This window comes from Euleptes europaea, chromosome 13 (genome assembly GCF_029931775.1).
Source record: "Euleptes europaea isolate rEulEur1 chromosome 13, rEulEur1.hap1, whole genome shotgun sequence".
In the NCBI taxonomy this organism is placed as follows: Eukaryota; Metazoa; Chordata; class Lepidosauria; order Squamata; family Sphaerodactylidae; genus Euleptes; species Euleptes europaea.
In genome coordinates, this window is record NC_079324.1 from 4780066 (window position 1) to 4806487 (window position 26422).

At 44.6% G+C, this 26422-nt stretch overlaps 1 protein-coding gene across 1 annotated transcript; it reads right to left on the reverse strand.

Moving 5' to 3' along the window:
* Positions 1-1153: 1153 nt before the first annotated feature.
* Positions 1154-20775, reverse strand: PGK1 (phosphoglycerate kinase 1). The gene is made up of 11 exons (XM_056859542.1): positions 20708-20775; positions 14943-14993; positions 14198-14353; positions 13971-14115; positions 8441-8544; positions 7278-7397; positions 3388-3502; positions 2800-2979; positions 2510-2687; positions 2191-2289; positions 1154-1376 (listed from the first exon to the last, which is right to left on the reverse strand). Exons 1-11 carry the CDS (start codon positions 20770-20772, stop codon positions 1336-1338), a joined length of 1254 nt encoding a protein of 417 aa, XP_056715520.1. The 5' UTR covers positions 20773-20775; the 3' UTR covers positions 1154-1335.
* Positions 20776-26422: the final 5647 nt, after the last annotated feature.

A 26422-nucleotide genomic window follows, 5' to 3' on the forward strand; every position in this document is an offset into this window, starting at 1 on the left:
GTAATGCTGGTTGGAAGGATGCTTCACTTCTCATATTTGATGGGGTCCAACTCACACCCTCTGACTCAGTTAAGAGGCTAGGGGTTATACTATACCCAGCATTACTACTGAAGCAGCTGCAAAAAAAGCATTCACCTAGCCCCCCTGACTTGGTCAACCTGGCCACGTGGATCCATATCATAGTACCTTTAGGCTAGACAGCTGTAATGCACTCAACACCAGTCTTCCCTTGAAATCAGCTGTAATGCAATCACCAGTCTTCCCTTGAAGTCAGCAACACCTGTGGGACCACTTCTTCCACTATGCTCCACAGTGGCAACTTCAGTTGTCTGAACAGAACTTTTTGAAGGTTCCTCTCTGCAAATTGGTAACATCAGCAACTGTCTACTAGTGTGGCTCCCACCCTGTTGAGCAGCCTACCTGATGAGGTCAGGAAGGCTCCCACAGTATTAGCAATGCAAAATGTGCAAAACAGAAATGTTAAAAGAAGGCATTCCTGTAATGAATTAGAACTATGGTGGGACAGAATGGTCCAGAAGGGCCCCTTCGTATGGGAGTGGGGACTGCATTGCCTTGTACCATTTCAATCGCACATTCTGCATTGCTCATGCTATGTTGGCCTGGGCAGTTTGTTGTTCACACTGCCATTCAATTTTGTATTCATTCAGTAGCCTATATTGTAGGATTACTTTTTTCCCTTCTTTCTGTACTCTGTAATTGGCCTCGAGTCTCAGTAAGAAAGGTGGGCTATGAATCGAGCTAAATAAATATTTTCACCGATGAAACTATAGACTAAAATGTTTTGCTGCAACAGATTAACATGTCTGCCTCTCTGGAATTAAAAAAAAATCAATGCACTCAATGTAAAAGAAAGAAGCAACACACCTCCAACTCTGTTCTTATTTTAAACATTTATTTAGAAGTTAGTATTGTGGTAAACATTCAGAAATTCAGATTTTTCCTCTTGCATTTGGATTGTGCCAAAGTGAGAAACAGCAGCAGCTGTTGAAGATAAGTGGAGGAATTTGTTTTCAGGAACTAACATCTAACTGCTCTTGAAAGGCAAAAAATATGTACACTAATTCACAAAAAAACCCATTGAATACAGTACAGATGTTTCAAGTGGGGTAACGGTGGACAAATCGACATTATGTAAACTGCAGACTCCCTAAAATTGAGCCATCTTAACCTCTTCCTCATTCCTTTTTGCTTCCAGTTTACATTTTGGGATCTGCCTCTTGCACAGATACTGAAGCGTTGTAGCAGCTGCTTGAAGGGCTGGATGTGCAGGAACGTCCTAGGGAAGGGGTTCTTACTCATCTCAGATTCTAGCCATTACACATTGCTCAGAGCAGCTACTCCAGGAAGAGCTTTACCTGCAGACAGTTTAAAACACAGAAAAGTCAGTTCACCATTTATCTTAAACACATCTTACATCCTCTCAAACTGTAGTTGCTAGCATTGTTGTATTTTCAGACCAACTTTGTCACAACTATTCTCAAGACAATTTGTAACAAAAGACAAGAAAATTCAGGTCCCAAAACATCAAAAGGCAAAGGGCGTAGCCAAACAGCAAAATGGACAAACTGGCTTAATCTCTGAAGGGACAGTGGGAAAACTTCCTCAAGTTGAGAAAAATTAAGGATGGTAGCTACTCTGCACCCAAAACCTTAAGCTGTCATAGACCTCCTTTTAGCAGCTTTCATTCTTTCCTTTCACTGTTATTTCCTAGGCAACGGAGACAAAGGGCCCTGTCGAGCACACAACTCCTGGAAAGAACAGTCGCAGGCTAGTTCAGTTCAACTTCTTTTTCAGAGTACATTATAGGATGGGAAGATTTACAGAGATTGGGAAATGGCTAGTTATCAAAGGAAACTAAAAGGCATTCAAAAATTCACAATAAATACAGCTCATGAAAAGCTGCCTATTAACTCTTGATACTTTAAAATGCATGTCTTTGCTTATATACAAAACAAGAGTGACTTTCAGAGGAAATTTCAAATATTACGGCACTGCACACTCCATGAGTACAACCCCCACGTGGAGGCACCGATTCTCATCTGCACCCAGCCCTGAGGCACTCGTGTGAGGGCTGAGTCTCAAGACGAACAACCTACAGCATTAGGAACATGCACTCAAAGTAGGACCTTTTACTGAGCTCGGTCAAACACAGGAAAAGCAGACTCTTACCTTCTAGAAGTTCCAGGCTGGCCCCACCACCAGTGCTCACGTGACTAACTTTGTCTTCAGTGTTCCATTTGGCACAGCATGTAGCAGTGTCTCCCCCACCTGCCCAGTGAAACAAATTGGATCTCTTTTGGAGAGTGGTATATGCACAATTAACAAAATACTGATACAGAAAAAAAAACTAGAGTGCTTTGTGGAACACGAGGAGGAAAACTAGCTTATTACCGGAAGGAAAAAAAATAACTTTCATTTGAAATAAAAAAAAAGATTTTTTCAGCTACTCTGTTCAACAAAGGGAAGGAAATGGCAGATCTGTCCTTACCAATGATGGTGATACAGCCTTTTCCTGTAACTTCAACAACCTTATCCATCACAGCTTTGGTTCCTTTGGCAAACTTGTCCCACTCAAACACACCAACAGGACCATTCCAAACAATCTGCTTGGCTCTGCCCACAGCTTCAACAAACTGCTTGATGCTTTTAGGACCACAATCCAAACCCTAAGGCCAGAAAGGGGGGAAATAGGCTGTTTAGCCATTTCACCTGAACACTGAGAGAAGGCAGAATGACAAAGCCTCCCCCCTCTGCACAGAGCTTCACCCCTCAAACTACCATCCATCCTGCAGGAATCCCAGAGGCCACTGTGGCTTCTCCAGTGTTGGCGTTCTCATCAAATTTATCTGCAGTGACAAAGTCAACGGGCAAAGTGATTCGCACTTTATTCTTCTCCGCTTTGGACATCAAGTCCTTGACTATTTTTGACCCTTCTTCATCAAACAAAGAATTGCCAATCTGAAAGCAGAAGATAATACAATATTGCAGCCACTGCATATTTGCTTATCCAGACTGTTAAACAACCCAAAACTTCAAAAGCAAGACTTGTACCAGCAATATCCCCTCCCCTTCTAAATGAACAACATAAGCTTGTGGGCAGATGTCAGAGCCAAAGGCGAAGGAATTACAAATTACTTCAAAGACAACAAGATGAATTTCATAACCCATAAGAAACCCACAATTCTTAAACATACATCCAGAACTTGCATCTTTTCAAATAGGAAACATGTCTCAGTAGAATCTATATATGCCCAGGGCCCATATTAAAATTTATCATTGTTTAAGAGGACAACAGACGGCATACAAAGGGAATCTTTCATGCCCATCTAACCTGCACCCAAAGAGTAGACACTGTAGTCTGCCTACCTCCATGTTGTTGAGCACTTTGAGGAAGGTGAAAGCCATTCCGCCTCCAATAATCATCTCATTGACCTGATCCAGCATGTTATTGATCAACTGAATCTTATCCTGAACTTTAGCTCTGATGAATGGAGATGGAAAGAGAGAACCATATCACTATTCAAACAGACAGAATTGTAGAATTCTCAAGACTGTTCTAAAACTCTGTGCAGGCTTGTTAAGAGGAATCGTGTTTTCTCTTGTAATTACTACCAATATATACAGCAGGGGTCCTCAAACTGCGGGCCGGATCCGGCCCCTGGAGGGCTTTTGTCCGCCCCTGAGAAAGCCAGTCCCCCCCCTTGCCCCCCTCCCCAGAGCTTTTCTGGGCTTCCTGGCCGTGTGCGCCCAACCAGAAGCCTCCCTCCCACCCCAGTCGCCCCCTTCTCTGCTCCCTCTCCGGCCCAAAACCCCTTTTCCTGGGCGCACGAGGCGTCTTGCTGCCTCGCACGCCGCCCGGTCACCCCCTTCACCCTCCCACCCTCCCCGGCCCAAAACCCCCTTTCCTGGGCCCGGTTGCCCCCTTCTCTTCCGCAGCACGCCCCACTAGGAGTCTTTTCTCATTGCCTAGCTTCGTGGCCTGGCTGGCTCCCCCCCACCCCCAGGCAGAGTTTGGAGAATTCGGATGGGGAAAATGTGCATCTGGAGAGCAGCAAATCCAAGGCAAAACCTCCCGTGCATAAATGGCCTTGGTTTTTACATGCCGACTTTCTCTACCACTAAAGGGAGACTCAAATTGCCTTACAATCCCCTTCCCATACCCTCCCACAACAGACGCCCTGTGAGGCAGGTGGGGCTGAGAGAGCTCTAACAGAGCTGCAACTTGCCCAAGGTCAGCCAGCTGGCTTCGTGTGTAGGGGTGGGGAAACCAACAAGGTTCACCAGATTAGCCTCCGCTTCTCACGTGGAGGAGTGGGGAATCAAACCCAGTTCTCTAGATCAGAGTCCCCGCTTCAAACCGCCACTCTTAACCACTACATTTGTAAGGCGCAGGCACTTGCCGTGGACTCTAGCCTCTTTATTCCCCATTAACTCGCCTCTGTGCGTGCAGAGAGCGCAAGGGAGGCTGGGGCAGGAGCGAGGCCACGTCTGCCGAGGGAAGGCCGAGCCCCAGCCGCAGAGCGAAGGGGGAAGGTCCGGGCTCGGGAGGAGGATGCTTTTCAGGAGAGCCCCCTCGCGCCGCTTCCTTCTCCCCTGCACACGCGGGGAATTTGTTCATATTTTTTTTCAAACTATAGTCCAGCCCCCAACAGTGTTTGAGGGACAGTGAACTGGCCCCGTTTAAAAAGTTTGAGGACCCCTGATATACAGGCTTACAAAGAAGAGAGAAACACTATGAAGACACATGTCTTGATGATAATGGACCGATCTTCATTAAAAGCAGAATGTGAGACAAAACTATAAACGTTAACCAGATCTAGGTTATCCTTCAATCTGAGGCAAAACCACAGGTTTATCTATATTTATCACCCTTTATACATCAAATTTTTATTTCATTTGCTGTTTTATTAAGAATTGTTATAGCTGTTTCCCCTTTTGCTTTTGTGTTAAAATTCTGGCTTGTGCAATGACTGAGTATACATTCTCTGCAAATGTTTTTTTTTTTTAAAAAAAACTCTCATTGTTATTTCATATCTGTACTGTTTTGGCTTTAGGATGATTTAAAATGGCAAGGAGAACAAAATATTTCACATGGCAGCTAAAGAGCATAAATGAGAAGGGGAAAATATTTAAGGGGCGTAAAGACACTAAAGCATGACCTGTGCAGCAACTACAATTACAACATGCTAGGAGCTAGAGGAGAGGCAGTGGGGTGTAGTTAAAGTGTTGGACTAGCATCTGTGACACTCAGATCTGAATCCTCACTCTGCCATGGAAACTTGCTGAGTGACCTTGGGCCAGTGACACACCCTCAGCCCTGATCCTGGCAAGGATTTGGATGGGAGACCTCCAAGGAATACCGGGGCGGAGGCAGGAAATGGCAAACCACCTCTGAACGTTTCTTGCCTTGAAAACCCTATGTGGTCGCCATAAGTCAGCTGTGACTTGACAGCAAAAACAAAAGGAGCTAGAGCTTTGTCATGGCTAGCCCAATCTATTCAGATCTTGGAAGCTAGGCAGGGTCAGCCCTGGTTAGTGATTGGTGACTACAAATACATGCTGGTAGATAACAGTTTCTACGGAAATGTTTTCAGAATGGGCAAGCTGGCCTTGCTATTAGTACTTTAATTACTTGGACTTTACCTTGAATACACAATGTTAGTCTTTATAGAGGGGACAGGTCATGAGCCACACCAAGGGAGCTTTTTGGCTTACTTTCCCCTCCTTTTTGTTTTCCTTCCAGGTCTCAGGACTGCTTTTGTAGAACAGGTAGGGATGCCAGAATCCAAGGATACTCTATTCCACCAATGGAAGAAGCTTCACCTGCTGGAATAGTAGTCCTATAGCAATGCCACTGGGGAAAAATCTAATTTTCCTCAGACAGTAGTAGTGAAACCAATTACTTAATAGAGAAGATTATTTTACAATGATCCAAGGCCACTGGCTCCTACTATCTATGGCTACATAATTCCCTTACAGAGAGGCCTTTCACTTACCATCAAAACCTGGCTTTGATAGTAAGCTTCTGCACCAAAGCAACCCAGGTCTTTGTAGCAAAAAATGCCCATCTCAAAAATCTGATTGGAACAATCTGCAGGGCTGCTCTACCTGTGCAACGGCTGGACAAGACGTGATGCTCGACGAGAAAAAAAATTCTATTGCACAACAGTCCTTGAATGCATGTAACACTGGGTGATGACTGGGATTTTCTGATGTCCAGAATCGTTACAGACCACCAGGCTGTTTCTAGCACAGCCTTTTCAACAACATAAATAAGAGCTTTTAAAACAAATTTCTTTTAAAATAGGATGCTGGGGGGGGGGGAGAGAAACACTATTGTTGTTTGGAGAGGGGAATCCAGACAAATCGTGCACAGCTGCCTCAACAGAAGTGCTATTATCTCCTAGTATGTTCACTGACTGAGATGAGATTTGAACTGGGAAGTTTCCTGCTCACACTATTACTTACAGCCACTACACTATGCCAGTTTTCACCATTTGCAGCTACAAGTATGATCAACAGTGGATTAAAGCCAAGGTGCTAATGGCATAACTGAGTCAGTAAAAATTTCAGCAATGAAATCTCAGCATACATAAAAGACACTGCTTTAAAAGAGCAGAAAGCAGTAAGGAACTTCTATTGTCCCTGATGCAGTACTTTCTACAGGAAAGCCTTGCTTTTCCAGGCCACAGCCACCGAATGCAACAATAGCAACAGTGGCTATGCAGTGTGCTTAGAAGACCAATTGACCCAGTACTTGCACTGTGTGTAATACACTTATATTTAAGTCATTTTTTCCCAGTTGACAAGGAGTAAAAGCACTCCTCTTCTTCCTACAAATCAATACTGGACAAGGCTGCACCTGCGCTTTGGGGAAAAAGTGTCCCTTGAAAGCTGAAGGAGTTGATAAGCATTCATTAGGTGTCAGTTGCATAAGATCAGACAGTGTTTGTTTACAGACAACTGCTGGGACGAGAGCATATTTGCACGCTGAACTCTGGTGAAAATTCACACAGATCTGGCCTATAACTCAAAGCACACTAAAGGAGCTTGAGACAGCTTTAAAAAAACAAAGCCAGATACACCAATTGACTGGATTACAGCCTTAGAGGTTTACAAAGGAGTATTTCCCCATAGAGAGGAAGCTCAACAATTCCTATCACAAACTGATCAGTTATTAAAACAAGTGAACAGTTCAAATAAGTTCAGAAAACCAACAAGAGGCAGGGAAAGAAAAGAAATGATGGGATTATTACCCTCCAAGGATTGCCAAGAAGGGACGTTCTGGATTCTCAAGAGCTTTTGCAAAGTAATCCAGTTCTTTCTTCATCAGGAAACCAGCTGCTTTCTGTGGCAGGTTCACCCCTACCATGGAACTGTTGCATTGGAGGAGGGAAAAAAAATAGTGATCTGTAACACTGATGAGTCCCCCTGCTTGCTCTATTGAACCTACCAGGGATCAGTCACCATAAAACCTCTGAAGCCCACAACTGCACAGATATCTACACTGAAAACATAATTCAACAATAGAAGTCATGATACTTTAATGCAGGTGTGTCCAAACTGCAGCCCTTGGGCCGCATGCGGCCCAGGATGGCTAAGAATGTGGCCCAACACAAAATCGTAAACTTACTTAAAACATTATGAATCAGCTATTGTTAGTGTTAGTGTATTTTATGTGTGGCCCAAGACAATTCTTCTTCCAATGTGGTCCAGGGAAGCCAAAAGATCGGACACCCCTGCGTTAATGGTTCACGTATGTCTTTCTAACCTGACAATTCACTACAGATTCTGCTTTTTATACTGGTGGGTGTAACCTCACGCCAAGAACAATAAAAGCCAGTCTTGTTTCCAGAGAGCTTTCTTTCATTAAAATGTCTTTTTGGTGGAGTATCAATTCAAAGGCATTCCCATAACTTGGCAGAAGATTTTAAACAATGTGGAAGATATGACTACTTAGATTTCCTACAAAGCAGGAATATTAGCAAGAGTCTTAAACTGGAGATCTAATTCTTTTAGAAGTAGTGTGCATACGCTGAAAGACAGAACTGTCTGGTTCTGAGTCAGAGCATCCACTCACCTTCCTTATCATCATGTGTTCCTGCAGACAAAGGCTCCCTGAAGCCTCAGGTACAGGAAAGTCTTCCCCATCATTTGCTACCTGGGATACCAAGGATTGTGCTCTAGCACATAGATTCCCTTTCTAAAGCTCAGAATTACTCAAACAGAACAATCACAGTAACTTATCACAAATTCTGACGCAGGTCTTATTGTATTTCCAGGGCAGTGATCTCCCATTTCACTTTGGACGACGTGCTCCTGGCATAAGACAGCAAGGTTGTCTTGCTGTATATACAAAGAATGACTCCGAGATGCACGGATGTCTAGCCACAACATCATAAGGATAGCTGCTACACACCTGTGAGCTCTGTGTGCCGTTCCAAAAGCATCATTGACATAAACATCTCCTAGTTTAGAAAGCGAGGCCCTGAAAGCATCGACCTTGGCAGAATCAGCCTTGATCTGGAAAGCGAGAAAAAGAAAAGTTTGTCATAGCCACTTCACCATCTCAAGAGGCATTAAAGTCACCAAAATCAGTTGCTGTGTAAACTAAACTGTTAAGAAGCATTTCAGAAGAAAAGTAATGTTCCCAGTAGCACACCAGGTTTGACACCCAGGAATTAGAAAACCTCAAACCTTGCCAACTTGATCCGAACAATGGCATTGAGGAACTGAAACAGTCTCGTGTACAGGAAAGGGAGAAGAAAGCGGCTGTCTTTTCAGCTGTATTCATACTGTCAGCCTTAACTTCTACTGGGATTACTCTGGAAGGCATGCCTGACTTTTAGACAGTGTAGGGCAGTACATGATGACACACAAATGTTAATTTACTTGGTATTGTTAGCCGAAATGCTCCTTTATATGGGGAAATTAGCTGAGCAATCGGTAACTATGTATTTATATAGCGGGTTCGCACTCAACGCTACCAGAATCCGTTTAATGAGACGTTTGAATAAAGACAGACAAAAGGATTCCAAATTGAACAGTGTTTATGTATTCAAGCATTCAAATGGTGCAGCACAAGCATACAAAGAGACTAGTAAATTAAAGAGAGTAGTACAGAGACATTTGCCAATGTGGCAGGTTATCGTTGATCCAATATTTACCGTATCTAGATGAGGTGTTGTCCAATCTCACGCAGGCTACAAACAGATTGAAAAGGAAGACCGAGATAGGGGTAGGGGTTCCCGTAGACTTGACCAGCAAGGCGGGAGGGAGCGTGGTAAGGCTCGCGAAACCAAACCAACAGAGTAACGGCAAAGGTGCCAGGAAAGACCTAAGGTGACTAGAATGGGCCAGGGGCATCCCAGTTATACTATTTTTCTGGGGGCAGGAAGAGGGGTTTTACCCCTCCCAGGTTCCCAGGTGACAAAAGGATTAAGCTGTGTCTACCGGGGCAGGGTAGTGAGAATTTGGAAATCTATTCTAATGCCAATGGCTTTCGCAACCCGTGATGGTCTGGAATCTCCCTGCTGATGTGATTTACATTCAGGAACAATGGGAGCGATATATGCAAACATCCAGGGATCTCTGCAGCTGGACAGGGGGGGATGACTCATCTTGATATCAGGATCACCGCTAACGACCCATTGAGCAACGGAGGAAGTTGGGAGGGGGAGCAGCTCGCATTGAGTACGTGGCTGTCAGCTCTCTGCGAAATGGCTGCTGCTGGAACAGAGGTTTACAGAAACATGGCTCCTCTCAGGCTCACAAGAGCCTGTCCTTTGCATCTGGTTCCTAGCGGCTGGTTGCCCAGGCTGGCAAGAGCGGCTGTGTCAGCTTTCAAATGAACCGCGCCGCGACCGCCCAGTAGCGTTTGGGGCAGGCGCGCGGCTGGAAAGCAGTCAGTTAGCTTGCATACCGGGTTGCCAAGTCCAGTCCTGGAGATTTAGGCAGGCCCGTATGCTATCAGTATGGTGACCCATACAGGTCTGGCCAGGGTTTTTGGCACCCTAGGCAAACGATGCCCTTGGCACCCATATAGTTTGGCATTCCATTTTCTACAGTGGCTAACCAGATGTTTCTGAGAAACCAACAAGTGTTGCACAAAGCAAGTGGAATTCCGACATACACAGCCTTTGCATATGGAGGTGTCGTTGACCATCCTCTCCTTCTCCATTGCTCCCTGTAAGATTCTAAGAAACTTGTGCTACTAGCCTTCAGGACACGTTTTACTTGATCAACATGTATATGCATTGATGTATGATGTAGAAGACAATGTTTCCAGGATCAGATCTTGGTTTCCAAAACACAAAGGAAAGCAATGGAAAGTGTAGGGATGACCATTAGTAAGGGCTAGCCCTTGACCCACTTTTGGGTCCTGACCCACAGGCTGGGAAACCCTCGTGTAGGAGAACATTCTACTGCCTTGAACCAAGAAGAACGGTGGGATATAAATGTTAAAATGAATAAATAAATCTCCATACAAGGTAAGCAGTGTTCAGTAAAGTCATTCAAATATCTCTCCACTTACTAAACCACCACTAGCTCTCTTTTCTATGGTGGGCAGAGCCAGCATGGTGTAGTGGTTACAGTGCATTCCTAAGGAGAGTTGCTCCCGTCTAAGCCCATTCATTTCAATGGGCTTAGATTGGAGTAACTCTCTTTAGGAACGTACTGTTAAGTGTTACTCTAGGATCTGGAAAACCCAAGCTCGGAGCTCCATTCTGCCATGGAAGCTTGCTGGGGGTATCCTGGGCATGACACCATCTCTCAGCCCAGGCACCGGAAAAGGGTTGTTTAGCACATCTGAGTGCGCCCCTCCCCCTTGCACTACTACAAAGACTTTTGCAGAATTCTCTGTGGTGCTCCTCTACTCCACCAGTCTCTGACATTATTTAATTCTTACAAACGGTGGAGACAGGAGGCAGAGTGAAAGAATATGTACTTGAGATAAGGGGAGAGCTCTGCCAAGAGGTTTCTGTGCACAAATGTATAACATCTCTGGGACAAAACATACACGAGCATAGAAGCATTATGCAAATCACAAATGCACAGTACAGCTCAGCCCTGTTGCATTCTACTTTATGGAAATTTCTCCGATAGCATTATAAATAGTCTCAATTGATTTAGGTTCCTCAGTTGAACAGCTTTGCAAAGATCTTTAAGTACTTCCATGGTACTCAACAGCAGCTAGAAGTCGGGAAGGTGATGGCTATTAAAAAGGGTCAAGATTATCCTATTTTTCTACACAGCAGCAATCAGCAAGGCAACAACCTATGCTGTACCTTAGGTTAGCTCTTGCTGCAGCATTTTTTGCCACTTGCTATCGCACCCATATTTTTTGTGCCAGGCCTGCCGCATTACTTTTTTCCGTCCCCCCCTAAGAATTAACCTATAGCCACTAAAAGCAGCAGATAATTCAAAACAAGACTTGAACATAAAAACCAAGATCAAGGACATTATTTTTCTCCCAGACTGATGCCTGTTTCCTCAAGAACAGAGGTACAATTTCAAGAAATTTTTAAGGTATTGTGGGGGGGATCTGTTTTTTCCAAGAAAAAAACTGAAATATGCAATACTTACTTTCTTACTGGTTTTTTACTGCCTTTTATCAACATGCATGGTTAATTGTTCTATGTGACATATTTATGAAATTCAAAAGTTTAAATTTAAGTTTAAAAATTTCTACAGGTAAAATTGAAAATATACCCAATGCTAGAAAGAGAGCTGAAAACTGCTATACCCTATGCTACCATAGCACACAACTTAGTTTTTGCCATCTGAGAAGGAAAAAGGAAAAGTTGAAGGCAGACAAGAAAATTCTGTAACAAACAGAAGAAATTTGGACAGAAAGTTTTAAAAGTCTAAATAGGGCTAGGAGCATACTTGATGTCAAGGTAGGCACTGAACTCAACAGTTTATCATTTTACACTTAGGAATTAACTGTGGTCAAAATTTATTAATATTTAAACACACGTATCTTTGCTAATATGCTGTATACATCTACATTATACACAGGAACCACTTAATGCTGCCATTTTATGACAAAAACCTTCAAAGTGCACACTTTCAGTGAGTACAACTTTGTCTTAAAAAGCATTTCACTCATTTCAAAAGAGATATTTTCAGTACTTCCCCAAATTTCTATTTTTTTTCTGTTGGAAAAACTTTTTAAAAGTCTTTGGGGGGGGATATCTCCCCCCACTTTTCTTGGGCCTTCACATCTCTACTAAAGCTGCATGTTTCCAACTTTCTATATGTAATGCTCTGAATTATTACTGAGCAACAAGAAGGGTCAGTACTTGGAAGGAATACCACCAGGGAAGACTCTGCAGAGGAAGAAAATAGCAAACCACCTCTGCTTTTCACTTGCCTTGAAAGCCCCTTGCTTGGGTTGCTGTAAGTTGGCTGCAACTTGACAGCACTTTACACACGCGCACACACTCATATGTATGTTGGCTTCTTTTCAACTGGAATGACTAAGTAAAAAAGTTACAGCAAAGGGTTAACAGTGGAACTTGTGAATTTAGACACTTCTCCTCCTTCAGAAGTTCATTTGCATGGTCTGCTGTATTTTTATAGCACGAGGTGGTGTTCTGTGTCAGCCTATGAAAAGGGCACCATACTGTATATCACCATTTCACACTGCAGTTGTATTTAAGGGATCCAAGGCTGGAGGCTGAATGGGGTCACAGATACTAAGAAAAGAAACCACTTGGGACCAAGTGCTCTTGCTGACCTTCAAGGAAATGTCAGAGGTACAAGACGGTATAGACACCATATAATTGACTCAAGAGAAAGTGACTGGTGCGTTTCAAGCATTTCTAAGTCTCATTACAGGATGTGAACCTCCCACCAGCATATACCTCATCAAGCCAGTCATAAGGGACATGGTTCTTGTTGAAGGCCCAAAAAGGAGAAAGCTTTCTCTCCCCAAATACATTTTCTACCAGAACGCTGTACACAGAAGTGAATTTCCCCTATGCAACTGAGGACACAAGTTGGCATGCCTTGATCTAAGTTTACCCACACTATCCTAGGAATATAGTCATAAGCTACAGATGGTAGAATTCAATTTATATGCTATATCTGCACATCAGGCTTCCAAGCAAGCCACCATGCCAACTGTTAAGGACTTTCCATTAGTCCTAAGGCCAATGTAGATTCAATCAGCTGTGCAGATTAAAACAGGGTTTCAGTGGTAGCTGCCACCTGAGTTGGTTTTATTCTCTCATTCCTCTTTCCAGTTGTGTCTTTTGAATTACCCTCTTCTTCCCTGAGTGGCTCTGCCTTCTGGTGCAGCCATTTTGTGGTTGTGCCCACCAGCCCTGTGTCAGAATGCCAACGGTACTCCACAAGCTCAAAAGGTCTGGAGATCCCTGTATTAAGGTAAGGGCAAAGACAGTGTGTATAAACTGCAGCAGCTGATATAGGAATGATGTAAGAATACTGATCTCCCTGGAACTGGGAATTAAGGCTGGCTTCCTACTTCAAACAAATACATAATTCCTGCATTACTTTATTTTTTAGTCACAATAAGAAACACATGTGAACTGAAACCCTTTTGCTCCTCCAGTATAAACCTGTGTGTAAAATATCAACTAAGCAGGCCACTGAACTACCAAGAGTTAATGTAGCCATCTATCTTATTCATGTCCCATGGCAATTCACCCATTAGCTATGGTTGCTTGTCCTACGACAGTGGCTGCTACCTGAGAGGCTCTTTCAGTACTCTGCTCCATCTGACAATATGGGCTTTTTTTACCATGCTACACAAAACCATTCTCATAATATAGATTTCTAGCTGTATCAGAAACCATGAGCCATTGCTCACTTTTTGTATAGTTTTCCTAGTGCAGTTAGAAAAACAGCAAGAAGTACACCTTGCAGAAATGCAACAAAGAAAACATAACCCGAGGCAAAAAAACAACACCACCGTCTCTCACCTTGTTCCCTGAAGCATCTTTCCCTTTTCCTTCCTCTTCTACATGGAACCTGAGGTTCTCCAGGAGAATGACTGAACCAGATGGAGGATCAGCACAGGCCTTTTCCACCTCTGGACCTACACAGTCTTTTAGGAACAAGATGTCCCTGGAGACATGATCCAAGATATAAAGCTTCCATTTGCCAATATTAAGCACACTAATTTACAGTAGCAATCATAATGCCCTACCTGCCCAACAATGCTTTGAGTTCTTCTACCACTGGCTCCAGAGAGAACTTGTCAGGCATAGGGACTCCATCAGGTCGCCCGAGGTGACTCATCAGTACCACAGACTTGGCTCCATGGTCCAAACAATGCTTGATGGATGGGACAGCTGCCTTGATTCTGCAACAAAAGCAACGGAAAATGTTGGGAGACCCAGGGCGGGGGGGACTTGTGTACAGCAAGTTTTCACATCAGTTCCTTGAGGCATCCCCAGTGATAGAGCTTTGCTCTATTGGTATAGAGAGAAGCTTACAGCAGAAGTTACGCACAATGACTGCAAAGTCATGGATCTATTAATTAAGTCAAGTGATCATCAGTCCCAATCACAGCATCTTCATTCTCACTTTGCCAAAGGCAGGACAGGATGCAATAAAAATCTATTAGGCAGTTCAATTAACTTTCCTCTAAAAGGCACTCATTCTATTCCCCCCCCCCCCCGTAGAAGGCTGTCTAGGGCAATCACTATCATTAGTAGAAAACGTGGACAAAGGAGGAGCCATCTTACAGCAACCCTGACTAGAAGTAAGCTTTAAATCAACTTGATGTCATACCTTGAATGTATAATCTAGCCATAATGGCTCAGGTTTTAGCATGAGATTCCAAGACCAAATCAAGCACCTTACAATAACAATCTATGTTCTTCCAATGAGTTGCAGCCCAGTGGAGAGGGGGGAAAGATAACACCAACTCAGAGTTTTACAGGTCTCACCTTTGGTTGTTGGTTATTTTGTTGTTCTTCATTGGGACATTGAAATCAACCCTGGGGGGGGAAATCACATAAGCAAATTAAAAAAAATACTCCTCTGTTTCCTCTGTTGAGAACTGTTGATAAAGACCAGTAGTAAGATCTTCAGTTGCATCAGTTATATGGGTGTGGGAGGGTGAAAAGAAGAAAATGTTGTGCGTTGCATATCAGCATCCCCTGTTGGGCTGGAAAAGCCCTCACAAGGCTTCACAACATCCGCAGGAAAGCCTATCCAACCAGGCTCCATCCCTCTATCATGGCTGTACATTTCTGAGCCAGTATTAACGAAATCAAATTGCACTGGATCCACTAGTATTAACTGGTGAAGAGGGGAGCAAGATCTTGGTTGGAGGAAATGCTAATAAGCAAAGCTAAACCAGATTTCATGCTGGAGGCTGTCAAAATCCTACCAGCATGTAAAGGATGACCAATTCATTAATCCGTGAGTAAACACTGAGAAAATATCCTAAAAGGAAAAAAAGAACCAGTTGAGAATCTTAGTAAGATTATACAAGTCATCACATAATCAGAGGTGCTCCTGACAAAAAAGCATAAACTAAGTGCAGAAGGAAAGGCAAACACCAAGTGAACACTGCTTCAAAACTTCTTTGGAAATGAAGAACAGCATGATCTTAGGAGCAAGACTTAACACTTACCGTTCTTGCAGTCTAGGTAACTGCAAATTAACAGACAGCATATAGAAATATTGAATACTGTTGTAAGCCCCTAACTTCCCTCCACAAGTTGCCAAAGTTATTCTGTCTCTGTCCATCACTCAATTAAGGGAGGATAGAGCATGCCCTGCATTATGGGTGCATGTAAGACAAGATCATCATCATGCAGCAGATAAAAACGATAACTTGTTCAAAGAATCTTCATGGTTAGCTTTCTGCAGTTACCACACTGGTATGTTGTGAAACTTAATGATTTAATTATTGCTCTCTATTGCCCTTTGTGTAGTACTATATACATTTTTAATGAACTTTTTTGGTACCTTAAATTTCTTTCTCGTGAAAGCTTACAATCAACCTGTTAAAACACAACGATCTTGACCTAGTTTTGGGATTCCCGTCCGCTAGAAGACCCCAAACAATAATGTTTCTGAGCAACCATTTAACACAGACAACTTTGGGGTTTTATACTACTATTATTTGCAAAGCAGAACTTGCTGATCTCTACCAGCACCATGTGAAGAATATATTCCACCTAACAGTGTCTGGAACTTTCTCAAACTCTCATCTCATATGGTCACAGAAAGCAATTACTCAGCAGCCTATTAATGTGCTTGGGCATGTCAGATGCATGAGAGGAAAGTCCCAGAAGCTACTCTTGAAAGCCGTTGTTGGTGTGTACAGCTGAAAGAGACAGGAAGTTGCAGAGTCATACAGAAAAATAACGTGTATAACGACAGAATGGAGAATGTGAGACTAGATGTTTTCAGTAAACGGGAATATTACAACAGGAGAATCAAATCATGTGCAAAAAAATCATGGCAGCTGGGATGGAAAGAAATCAGCCATACTAGTTCCACTCTGAGCATATAATTACAGAGGAAGGCTGTGCCCTTTATTTATACAGGGCCTTATTTCGATGACAGTTATTTTTGTGTTTAACAGATTATAAACCAGATGGTAATTTTGCCTTGAAAAATTTGGTACCGCAACAATGAAGATCAACCAAAGAGATAACAAAGGCCAGTGTTCCTCATGTGAACTTCACATCTGGACAGCGCCTGCATGGCCACAAGAGACCTCTGTATAGGTGCAAGGTTTTAAGTGGGAGGCCACTATCCCCCACTATCTCCCCCCCCCCCGCGCCTTACTCTGCAGCTGCTTTCTGGTGATGTGGAGGAGCAGCATGCACTTTCGGTGTAGGTAAGTTACCAGACATTCCAGGCTACAGGGCCCTTGTCTGAATTTGCAAAGAATGGTGATTAATGCTTGTGAAGCTGCCTAAGAAGCAAAAACAGGATATGACTTGAAAACCAAACACATGCAAGCCCATGAAGTTGCCATCACTTAGTAATGCTAGTGATGGCGAACCTTTTAGAGACCGAGTGCCCAAACTGCAACCAAAAACCCACTTATTTATTGCCGAGTGCCAATGCGGCAATTTAACCTGAATACCACCCCCAGAGGGGGCCCAGAGGGAGAGGCTAGGGTTGCCAAGTTCCTCTTTGCCATGAGTGGGAGGTTTTTGCGCCTGAGGAGGGCGGGGTTTGGGAAAGGACTTCAGTGCCATAGAGTCCAATTGCCAAAGTGGCAATTTTTTCCAGGGGAACTGATCTCTATTGGTTGGAGATCACTTGTAATAGGAGGAGATCTCCAGCTAGTACCTGGAGATTGGCAACTAGTTCCTTAGTGTTTTCTCTCTACATATCAAGACAAATGGAAAGGTGTTTGGAGGATGGCTTGTGGGCACTTCAAAGGTGGAATAGGACTGCACGCCCCTCCGCCCGCACAGACCCAGAGGGCGCCGGAGAAGCCGCTGGAGGGAAAGAAGGAAGGAAGGAAAGAAGGGAAGGGAGAAGGAAAGGGAAGGGAGGGAGGGAGAGAAAGAAAGAAAAAGAGAGAGAAAGGGAGAAGGAAATGGAGCAAGGGAGAGAAAGAAAAGTAGGGAAAGAAAAGGACAGAGGGAGACAGAAAAAGAAAGAGGCCATTTATGCATGGGAGGTTTTGCCTTGGATTTGCCACTCGGTGGGGCGTGGCGGCGGCGGCAGGCTAGTGAGAGGCGAGCAGGGTAGGGCAGAGGACGCCTCCTTCGCACCCACCGGCCAGCCACGCCCCTCCACCCGCACAGGCCCAGAGGGCGCCGGAGAAGCCGCCGGCCATGCCGAGTGTGGGCGCTCGGCTTCTGTTCCCCGCTCTCCCACCCACCTGGCCGGCCACGCACGCTCCAGTGGCGGCAATGGCGGCAGCTTCTGTGGGAGAGTCCGGGGGCCACCGCCAATGATGTCGGAGGTTCCCCACCCCTGGGCTACAGCCTCCCCCATCCGGGGCAGGGCAGAGCCGGAAAGGCCAGCGGCTTGGAGGAACCGCGCGTGCCGGCAGAGAGGGCTACGAGTGCCGGAAGTGGCACCCGTGCCATAGGTTCGCCAACACGGTGCTAGTGTGTTCTAAAATGGGGCCTGGAATGTGTTGGGTCAAATTATGGAGATTGCACACAGTCCAATTTGCTTCATGCAGGGCATTCAGTGTACAAGTGCTCCACTCCTATGCAAGAGGTGGAAGATCAGGAAAAATCAATTCAGATGGAAATTAGTAACAAAAATTAAGTGAAAAAGAAAAGTCCTTTGAAGTGAAAAAGAAAAGTCCTTTTGTGGGGGTGAGAAGGGTCACCATTGAAAAATCTTAAGTATCTCTGTAAGTCTTTGCAAAATAGTAAAGAAACAGACTGGGGTTTACAGTGAAAAAAGCTACCAAAAGTTTCATTGACTGACAAAAAATAAAAATCAGACCATTTGTTTTCAAGGTACAAGCAGGCATTTCAGTAATGAAATATACTTGTATATTTACAGAACAGCCTAAAGCTACATTACATGTAAAAAGAAACAAAACCCTGTTCATAAGCAATATGGGATTTTACAGATCACAAGAGTTAAGCCAATAATTCCATAGTATATTTACTAGCCTTCTCAAGCCTAGAACTGAAAGTCTACAATCAGAGGGGCCAATAATTTATTCTGATATTTATTGATTAGGCACCACTATAACAGTTTTTAACTTACAGTAACAGTTCTCTTCCTCCTCCCTTATGAGGTTTACAATCCCTTGTGTATGCATTTTAGAGTCTAGCAGCAACTTCACCCACAATATTTTCCAGGATTACAGAAACTCTGCACTGACACCCTTTCCTGTCAATCAAATACTGGTTAGAAAGGTGAGTCTTCTTTAGTCACAGTTGTATGTAGAGACAAATTAATCTCATTGAGCGAGTTAAAACTATAGCCACAGAGAAGAACTCTCTAGATTAATTAAAATGTATTTTAAAAGGCACTTGCCAATTTCAAATTTAAATTTCCGCATACATGAATTCTGCCTTATACCATGTTTCCCCCCAGTGGGACATAAAGCATCTTACAACATAATTCTCTCTTCCCCTGGTTTAACCTCACAGAAACCCTGTGAGGTAGGTTAGGCTGAGAGATTGGCCCAAGGTCACCCAGCAAGCTTCCATGGTAGCACGGAGACTTGGACCCGACTCTCCTAGACGTTAGTCTGACACTAACCACCACACCATCTCTCCATGCAATTAAAACCTCCAGGGGCTAACAGAAGTGAAAGGTAAAATCTCATTTGGAGATTAACCAATCCTGCATTCACCTATGCCCTTCCTCTCTTGTGCCAGCAGCAAGTGTGTTGCAACTCCCTTGAGCCTGCTTTTTAAGGGGTCAAATGAGTAACACAAGGCACACAGAAAACCTACTTAAATCAATCCTATATTCGCAACATTTCCACTGGTTTTTAGATGTGACCATTAACCGGTTACAGGCCATCCACACCACTGCCGCATTACAGTCTGCCACATTACATCTGAGAGTGGAACATGCCAGTGTCTTATAATTAATACAGAAACTGGCACTTCTATTATTCATCTTCATACATTTCACATAACTGACCATTCACTACTGGGCTAGTACCAGGAAAATGGCTGAGGAATCTCCTAATTGGGGCCCTAAACCAAATACATCCCTGGTCATTTCAGACAAAGTGAGGTCTGAGTAATACTCTGATCAAACACATTAATTTCCTGTAACACTTGGAAGCCTCAATGCCTCCCAGACCCACCCATGATGGAAGCCAAACTGCCCCTCTCCCCCCAACACAGGTCCTACATTTCCTGAAGAAGTGAGCTGTGGCCAGAAGTTCTGAGTCTGAAGATGCTACTGGACTCTTGCTCTTTTCTGCTGCTACAGACAGAGCAACACAGGCTGCCCACCCTTATCTAGATTTCCTTAGCCGTTATCAGGCGTCCAGGCAATGAGTGAACATGAGAAAGGCCGTGCTGGATCCGGCCAAGGCCCATCAAGTCCAGCAGTCTGTTCACACAGTGGCCAGCCAGGTGCCTCTAGGAAGCCCCCAAACAAGATGGCTGCAGCAGCACCATCCTGCCTGTGCTCCACAGCGCCTAATATAATAGGCATGCTCATCTGAGCATGGAGAGAATAGGCATGCATCATGACTAGTATCCATTTTAAGTAGTAGGCATGAATACCCCTTTCCTCCATGAACGTGTCCACTCCCCTCTTAAAGCCTCCCAAGTTGGCAGCCATCACCACATCCTGGGGCAGGGAGTTGCACAGTTTAACTATGCATTGCGTGAAGAAATACTTCCTTTTAGCTGTTTTGAATCTCTCAGCCTCCAGCTTTAGCAGATGACCCCGTGTATTATGGGAGAGGGAGAAAAACGTCTCCCTGTCCACTCTCTCCAAACCATGCATAATTTTATAGACCTCTATCATGTCTCCCCTCAGCCGCCTTCTTTCCAAGCGACACAGCCCTCAGCGTTTTAACCGCTCCTCATACGGCAGTTGCTCTGGCCCCCTAATCATTTTGTTTGGGCCCTTCGCTGCCGCAGCCGCCGCCATCCCTGGTTCTCTGCAGCCGTGTCTGCTCCTTGAACACGCGTCTGCCTCACTCACACCTGAAAGGAAACCGGGCAACGTGTGAACGGCCCACGACTCGCTCCTGCGCCGCGGAGGCCAGGCCGCGGGGCTCGTCCGCGCTCACCTCATGACCACCCGCTTGCCCTTCACGTCCACCTTATCCAGGTGGAGCTTGCTGGAGAGAGACATTCCGGCGGGCGAGAGCGGCGCGGGCCACAGGCGGCGAGCTCTTCTCCCGAGGCACAAAAGGCCCAGCGAGGCGGCCGCCCAGGGTCACCTTCGCCGCCTGCCGCCCGCCCCCGGCCGCGCGCTCATTGGCCGGCCTGGGCGCAGGGCCTCCTTTGATTGGGCGCGCGCGCATGTCCCTCTCGAAAGGGCCGGGCGGGGCCTCGGAGGGGCTAGTCACGTCTCGCACGGAGCCCGGCCTCGGAAAGGGCGGGAGCGAGAGGGGGGAGGGGAGCGAGAGGGGGGAGGGGCGCGAGAGGGGGGGGAGGGGCGCGAGAGGGGGGGGAGGGGCGCGCGGCCTCTGTGGGCCCCGCAGCGCCTCGCTGGAGAGCGACCTTTGTTAAACCTTTCGCTCAGAATCTGTTGGGGAGGAGGCTTTTCCCCCTTTTGTCTGGGGCTGCGTACTCGCTGGGCTGGACGCCTGAGGGACGTGGCCATGCAAATGTGCAAGAGGGTTAGACAAACGTGCCCCGGAATGGACCCCCCCCCTTCCCCCGGCGTGGCAGGAGGGCCGGAATCGGTCTTGTGGGCAGTGGCGGACCTACATTTTTGGGGCCCTGAAGTTTGAAGTGTTATGGGGGGCCCTTCGCAACCAGCAACAACAGGGTAACATACAACAAGGTCCAAAGGGCTTTGCTGCCCTTGAAAGGACCTTGAGGCTCAAATGGTGGAGAACAGGGTGGTGGGGTGGAGTCCTTTGAAAATGGGCCATACAGTGATGAAATAAAACTACAGAACTATTAAGCCAGGCACCAACAAAGGATCTGACAATCCAGCTGCCCAAATGTAGGCTGTGAATAGAGTCTGGTGAGCTCAGTGAGCCCTTACAGCTGGGGGTTCGAGCACTGCAAGCCCCCAAGAAAATTTTGAAATTTGACCCATTACAGGGACATTTTGAGGCCATGTGAAATGGGTATTATTAGAGCATATTCTGAAGTCAATATTGAGTACTTCAACCCATTGGCTTATGATTCTATCACTAAAAAACTCCATCTATTTTGTTGAGAAATTCACTCATTAACAAAAGTTGCTTCAGGGGCCCCCTCCGGGATTAGGGGCCCTGAAGCTTAAGCTTCATTAGTTTCACAGTAGATCCGCCTCTACTTGTGGGACTGGAATGGCGGCCCTTAGAGTGGAATGAGAGCCCCTGGATAGGGTTGCCAACCTCCAGGTGGTAATCAAAAACACAGTTGTAGGCTATATAAATAAACCAAATGTGTTATATTTAAAGCATATAACGTGGCATGAAAAAAGCAAATAGTTTTTGTTATATGTACATTATTATTTCCCTAATGTAACATAAGTACACATCAACAACAAAATTTTTAGCAAAGTCTTCTTCTTGAATTAAGTATTATAGGCTGTTGTCCGTTTGGTAGTGGTACAGGATGCTGGTAAATGCCTGTTTCAAATCTTCAGCCACCCCAAAAATTCACGGAAGCTTTATTCAATTCAATTCAGCGTCTGGGTTTGTGTGTATATCTCAGAAACGCTTTAGCTATTAATTATTAATTGGAAATTCCTAATAAACATTATTAATTGGAATTATTATTGATAAGCATTATTAATAAGCATTAATCATTAATAATAAGCATTATTAATTGGAAATTCCTGATAAACAGTTATAGGTTATTTACAATAAAGTTAAGTTTCCATACTCACGTATCCTTATATATGATTCATTCTTATCACAGTAACTTGTGAGGTCAGACCCGACAAGGATATTATCTTGTTCACAGTCATATGGCTGATAGTTAACATCACATTTAAATACATATTAGTTAGATCCCAGGTGCAAGGAAGGTGGTTACAGAAAAGAGGTGAGGTCATTCATCACGTTTAACCCTTTAGGTGTCACACAATCAAAAAGATGTACAAAACTGTCATTTGCTGACAGAGAACCTTATCTATATCGGTCCTTTGATATTTTTTAGGCAAAAATTGTCACAAAGAATTTTAAATCATCCTCAGAGTGTTTGAATCAAGTCCAATGTTCTATGATGGGCGTGTCCATCACGTGATTTCTGATTCGTGAGCGGTGCTCCCCAATTCTCAATTTTAGGGGGTGCAATGTCTTACCGACATTAATTTGCATGGGCAAATTAAAACGTAAATCACATTAATAGAATTACAATTTGTGAAATGACACAGTTCAAATTTAAAGTTGGTATCCTCCCGAGTAGGGAGGGAGTAGGCAGGGAGAAGCGACATACTGCGCATGATCCGCAAGAATGGTGGCTGACTGTTCCTGTCATGGGTGGAGTTTTTGTTGAGTCTCCGAGGTACTCACCTATGCAGACTCACATTGAACTTTTCAAATTGATAAGACATCTTAAACTTAAAGATTTTTTCAACGATAGTACACAACAGCCTACAAGCTTTAGGATTAAATCTACTTTCGTGCCACCTACCCAAAATCATTTAATTTCCACTTTTCAAGAACTTGTTCAAAGGGACATAAAAAAAATGGAGCACCAAAAAATCCCGTTTCAACAAAACATTACTGAGAAAGATAGAGACACCTTAAAGAAACTACAAACAATTCCTAATCTTATTATCAAGCCAGCTGATAAAGGCGGCGCTATAGTGCTTTTGAAAAAAACTGAATACGACACAAGAGTGCTACAGGCAACTTAATAACGTAGAATTTTACAAACGACTATGAGGAGACCCTACAATCGCGGTTTTAAACCGCATAAAAATGGTGATTTTTGAAGCACTGACCCTTGACTATGTATCCAAGAAGGAGGCTGACTATTTGCTAAACAAATTTCCTAAAATTCCCACTTTTTACATTTTACCAAAAATCCGTAAAGGGGTGTTGCCACCTCCCAGACGCCCCATAGTCTCTAGCATCAACGGTCCATTAGATCACATTTCAAAGTACTTAGAAAGTCATCTCCACAAATTTTCCATAAGAACTCCTTCATATATATTAGAAACCACACAGTTTATTAAAGAAATAGAAAACACCCCCAACAAACCGGGGGCTGTTATCGCCACGTTAGATGTTAGATCTTTGTACACTAATGTACCACTTGAAGATGTGCACGCTGAAATAGAAAGATTACTCGAGAGTAGAACTGAACAAGACCCTCTAACACATTTCTTCTTAGACCTGCTGGACTTAGTCTTTGTAAATAACTACTTTAGATTTGAGGATGATATATACCAGCAAGTTAAAGGGGTTGCAATGGGTTCAGCGGTGGCGCCATCCATGGCTAACATTTATAGGATTTCTTATGAGAAAAAATTATTTATGTTAATGAGATCTTTAAACAACATGTATTGTTTTACCGCCGTTTTGTGGATCTTAATTATGCTGTTTGACAATATGCAGAACTGTGAAACGTTTATTAATAGGATCAATCAGCATGATGCACACATTCAATTTGACCACAAAGTCAATGCATCTAATCTTCCTTTTTTAGATACTGTGGTATACATAGATGCACAAGGAAAACTGTGGGTCACACCCTACAAGAAACCTACTGATAAGGGAGCGCTGCTACATTATGAGTCACATCATCCTCTTTTCTTAAAAAACAACTTACCGTATGGGCAATTTTTACGTTTGAAAAGAAATGCTACTAAAATGGAGGATTATGAGACCGCGGCAACAAAGAATTGCCCTTAATAGGGTTGAAACGGACTGCCTCTTTAAGAGAGTCACTGATTTACACAGACTCAACAAAAACTCCACCCACGACAGGGGCAGTCAGCCACCATTCTTGTGGATCATGCGCAGTATGTCGCTTCTCCCTGCCTACTCCCTCCCTACTCGGGAGGATAGCAACTTTAAATTTGAACTGTGTCATTTCACAAATTGTAATTCTATTAATGTGATTTACGTTTGAATTTGCCCATGCAAATTAATTTATGTCGGTAAGACATTACGCCCCCTAAAATTGAGAATTGGGGAGCACCGCTCAATCAGAAATCACGTGATGGACACGCCCGTCATAGAACATTGGACTCAATTCAAACACTCTGAGGATGATTTAAAATTCTTTGCGGTGTGACAATTTTTGCCTAAAAAATATCAAAGGACCGATATAGATAAGGTTCTCTGTCAGCAAATGACAGTTTTGTACATCTTTTTGATTGTGTGACACCTAAAGGGTTAAACGTGATGAATGACCTCACCTCTTTTCTGTAACCACCTTCCTTGCACCTGGGATCTAACTAATATGTATTTAAATGTGATATTAACTATCAGCCATATGACTGTGAACAAGATAAAATCCTTGTTGGGTCTGACCTCACAAGTTACTGTGATAAGGTAGGTGAGGCTGAGAGAGTTTGGAGAGAACTGTGACTAGCCCAAAGTCACCCAGCAGGCTTCACGTGTAGCAGACTCAGATCTGGTGAGCCAGGTTGGTTTCCCCATTCCTACACGTGAAGCCTGCTGGGTGACTTTGGGCTAGTCACAGTTCTCTCCAAACTCTCTCAGCCTCACCTACCTCCCAAGGTGTATGTTATGGGGAGAAGAAGGGGAAAAGATTGTAAGCCGGGTTGATTCTCCTTAAAAGGCAGAGAAAATCGGCATATAAAAACCAATTATTATTATTCTAAATGGTAAGCTCCTTGGGGCAGGAAGCAAGCCTTTTGCTTCTGTTACCCTGTAGAGAATCATGTACAGTAATGGTATTATAGAAATTATAAGACAGTTGCTGTCACTCAATTTGGCTGCTTTGGAAAGTGGACTCTATGGCATTATACACTATTGAAGTCCCTCTCCTCCCCAAACCCCACCCTCCTCAGGCTCCATCCCCAAAAACTCCAGGTATTTCCCAATCCAGATCTGGCAACCCTATATATATCAGACCACTTAACTTTCCATAATAGCCCACCCCTGCCTTGCAAATGAAAGTCCTTACATTTAACTTTTTTTTGGGGGGGGGTTGGCCACACAGTAAATAAAACATTTCTCGCATCAAGTGAAGCAAAGTGTAACAAGTAAATGGAACCCCATCTGGGGATTTTTTTAAAATATATTATCCAACTTTCTAGACTAATCCTAAATATATTACCATATCTTCCTTGAGCTTTTTTTAACAGATTCAAAAGCAACCAAATACTTTCCTCGTTCTTTAAATTCTAGCCTGAAAGGATTTGCCACAAATTTGCTCCGGCCAGTGCGGAGGAGAAGCCGGGGAAAGGGGCGGTGGTGGCCAGCGTGGAGGAGGAGCCGAAGCAGCCGCGCCCGGGGAAGGGGCGGTGGTGGCCAGCGTGGAGGAGGAGCCGAAGCAGCCGCGCCCGGGGAAGGAGGGAGCTGAGGCTCCGGCGGGCTGCGTGCAGGTGGCCCCGCGAGCAGTGCGCCTGGGGAAGGAGGAAGCCGAGGCTCTGGCGGGCTGCGTGCAGGCAGCCCTGCGAGCAGCGCACCCGGGAAGGAGGAGGCCGAGGCTCCGGCGGGCTGCGTGCAGGCGGCCCCGTGAGCAGCGCGCCCAGGGAAGGAGGAAGCTGAGGCTCCAGTGGGCTGCGTGCAGGCGGCTCCACGAGCAGCGTGGCCAGCACGAAGGAGGAAGCCGAGGCTCCGGCGGGCGGCATGCAGGTGGCCCCGTGAGCAGCACGGCCTGCCCAGGCGGCGTGGCCGGGCGGATGTGGCGAGGCC

What these genes read in the sequence shown, in the direction of transcription:
- PGK1 (XM_056859542.1), bottom strand. Translation starts at nt 20,772, where the DNA reads ATGTCTCTCTCCAGCAAGCTCCACCTGGATAAGGTGGACGTGAAGGGC. An exon ending in AAAATAACCAACAACCAAAG is followed by an intron (nt 14,354 to 14,942) that starts GTGAGACCTGTA and finishes CTTTTGTTGCAG; the next exon opens with AATCAAGGCAGCTGTCCCAT. An exon ending in AGGCTGTATCACCATCATTG is followed by an intron (nt 2,290 to 2,509) that starts GTAAGGACAGAT and finishes TTCACTGGGCAG; the next exon opens with GTGGGGGAGACACTGCTACA.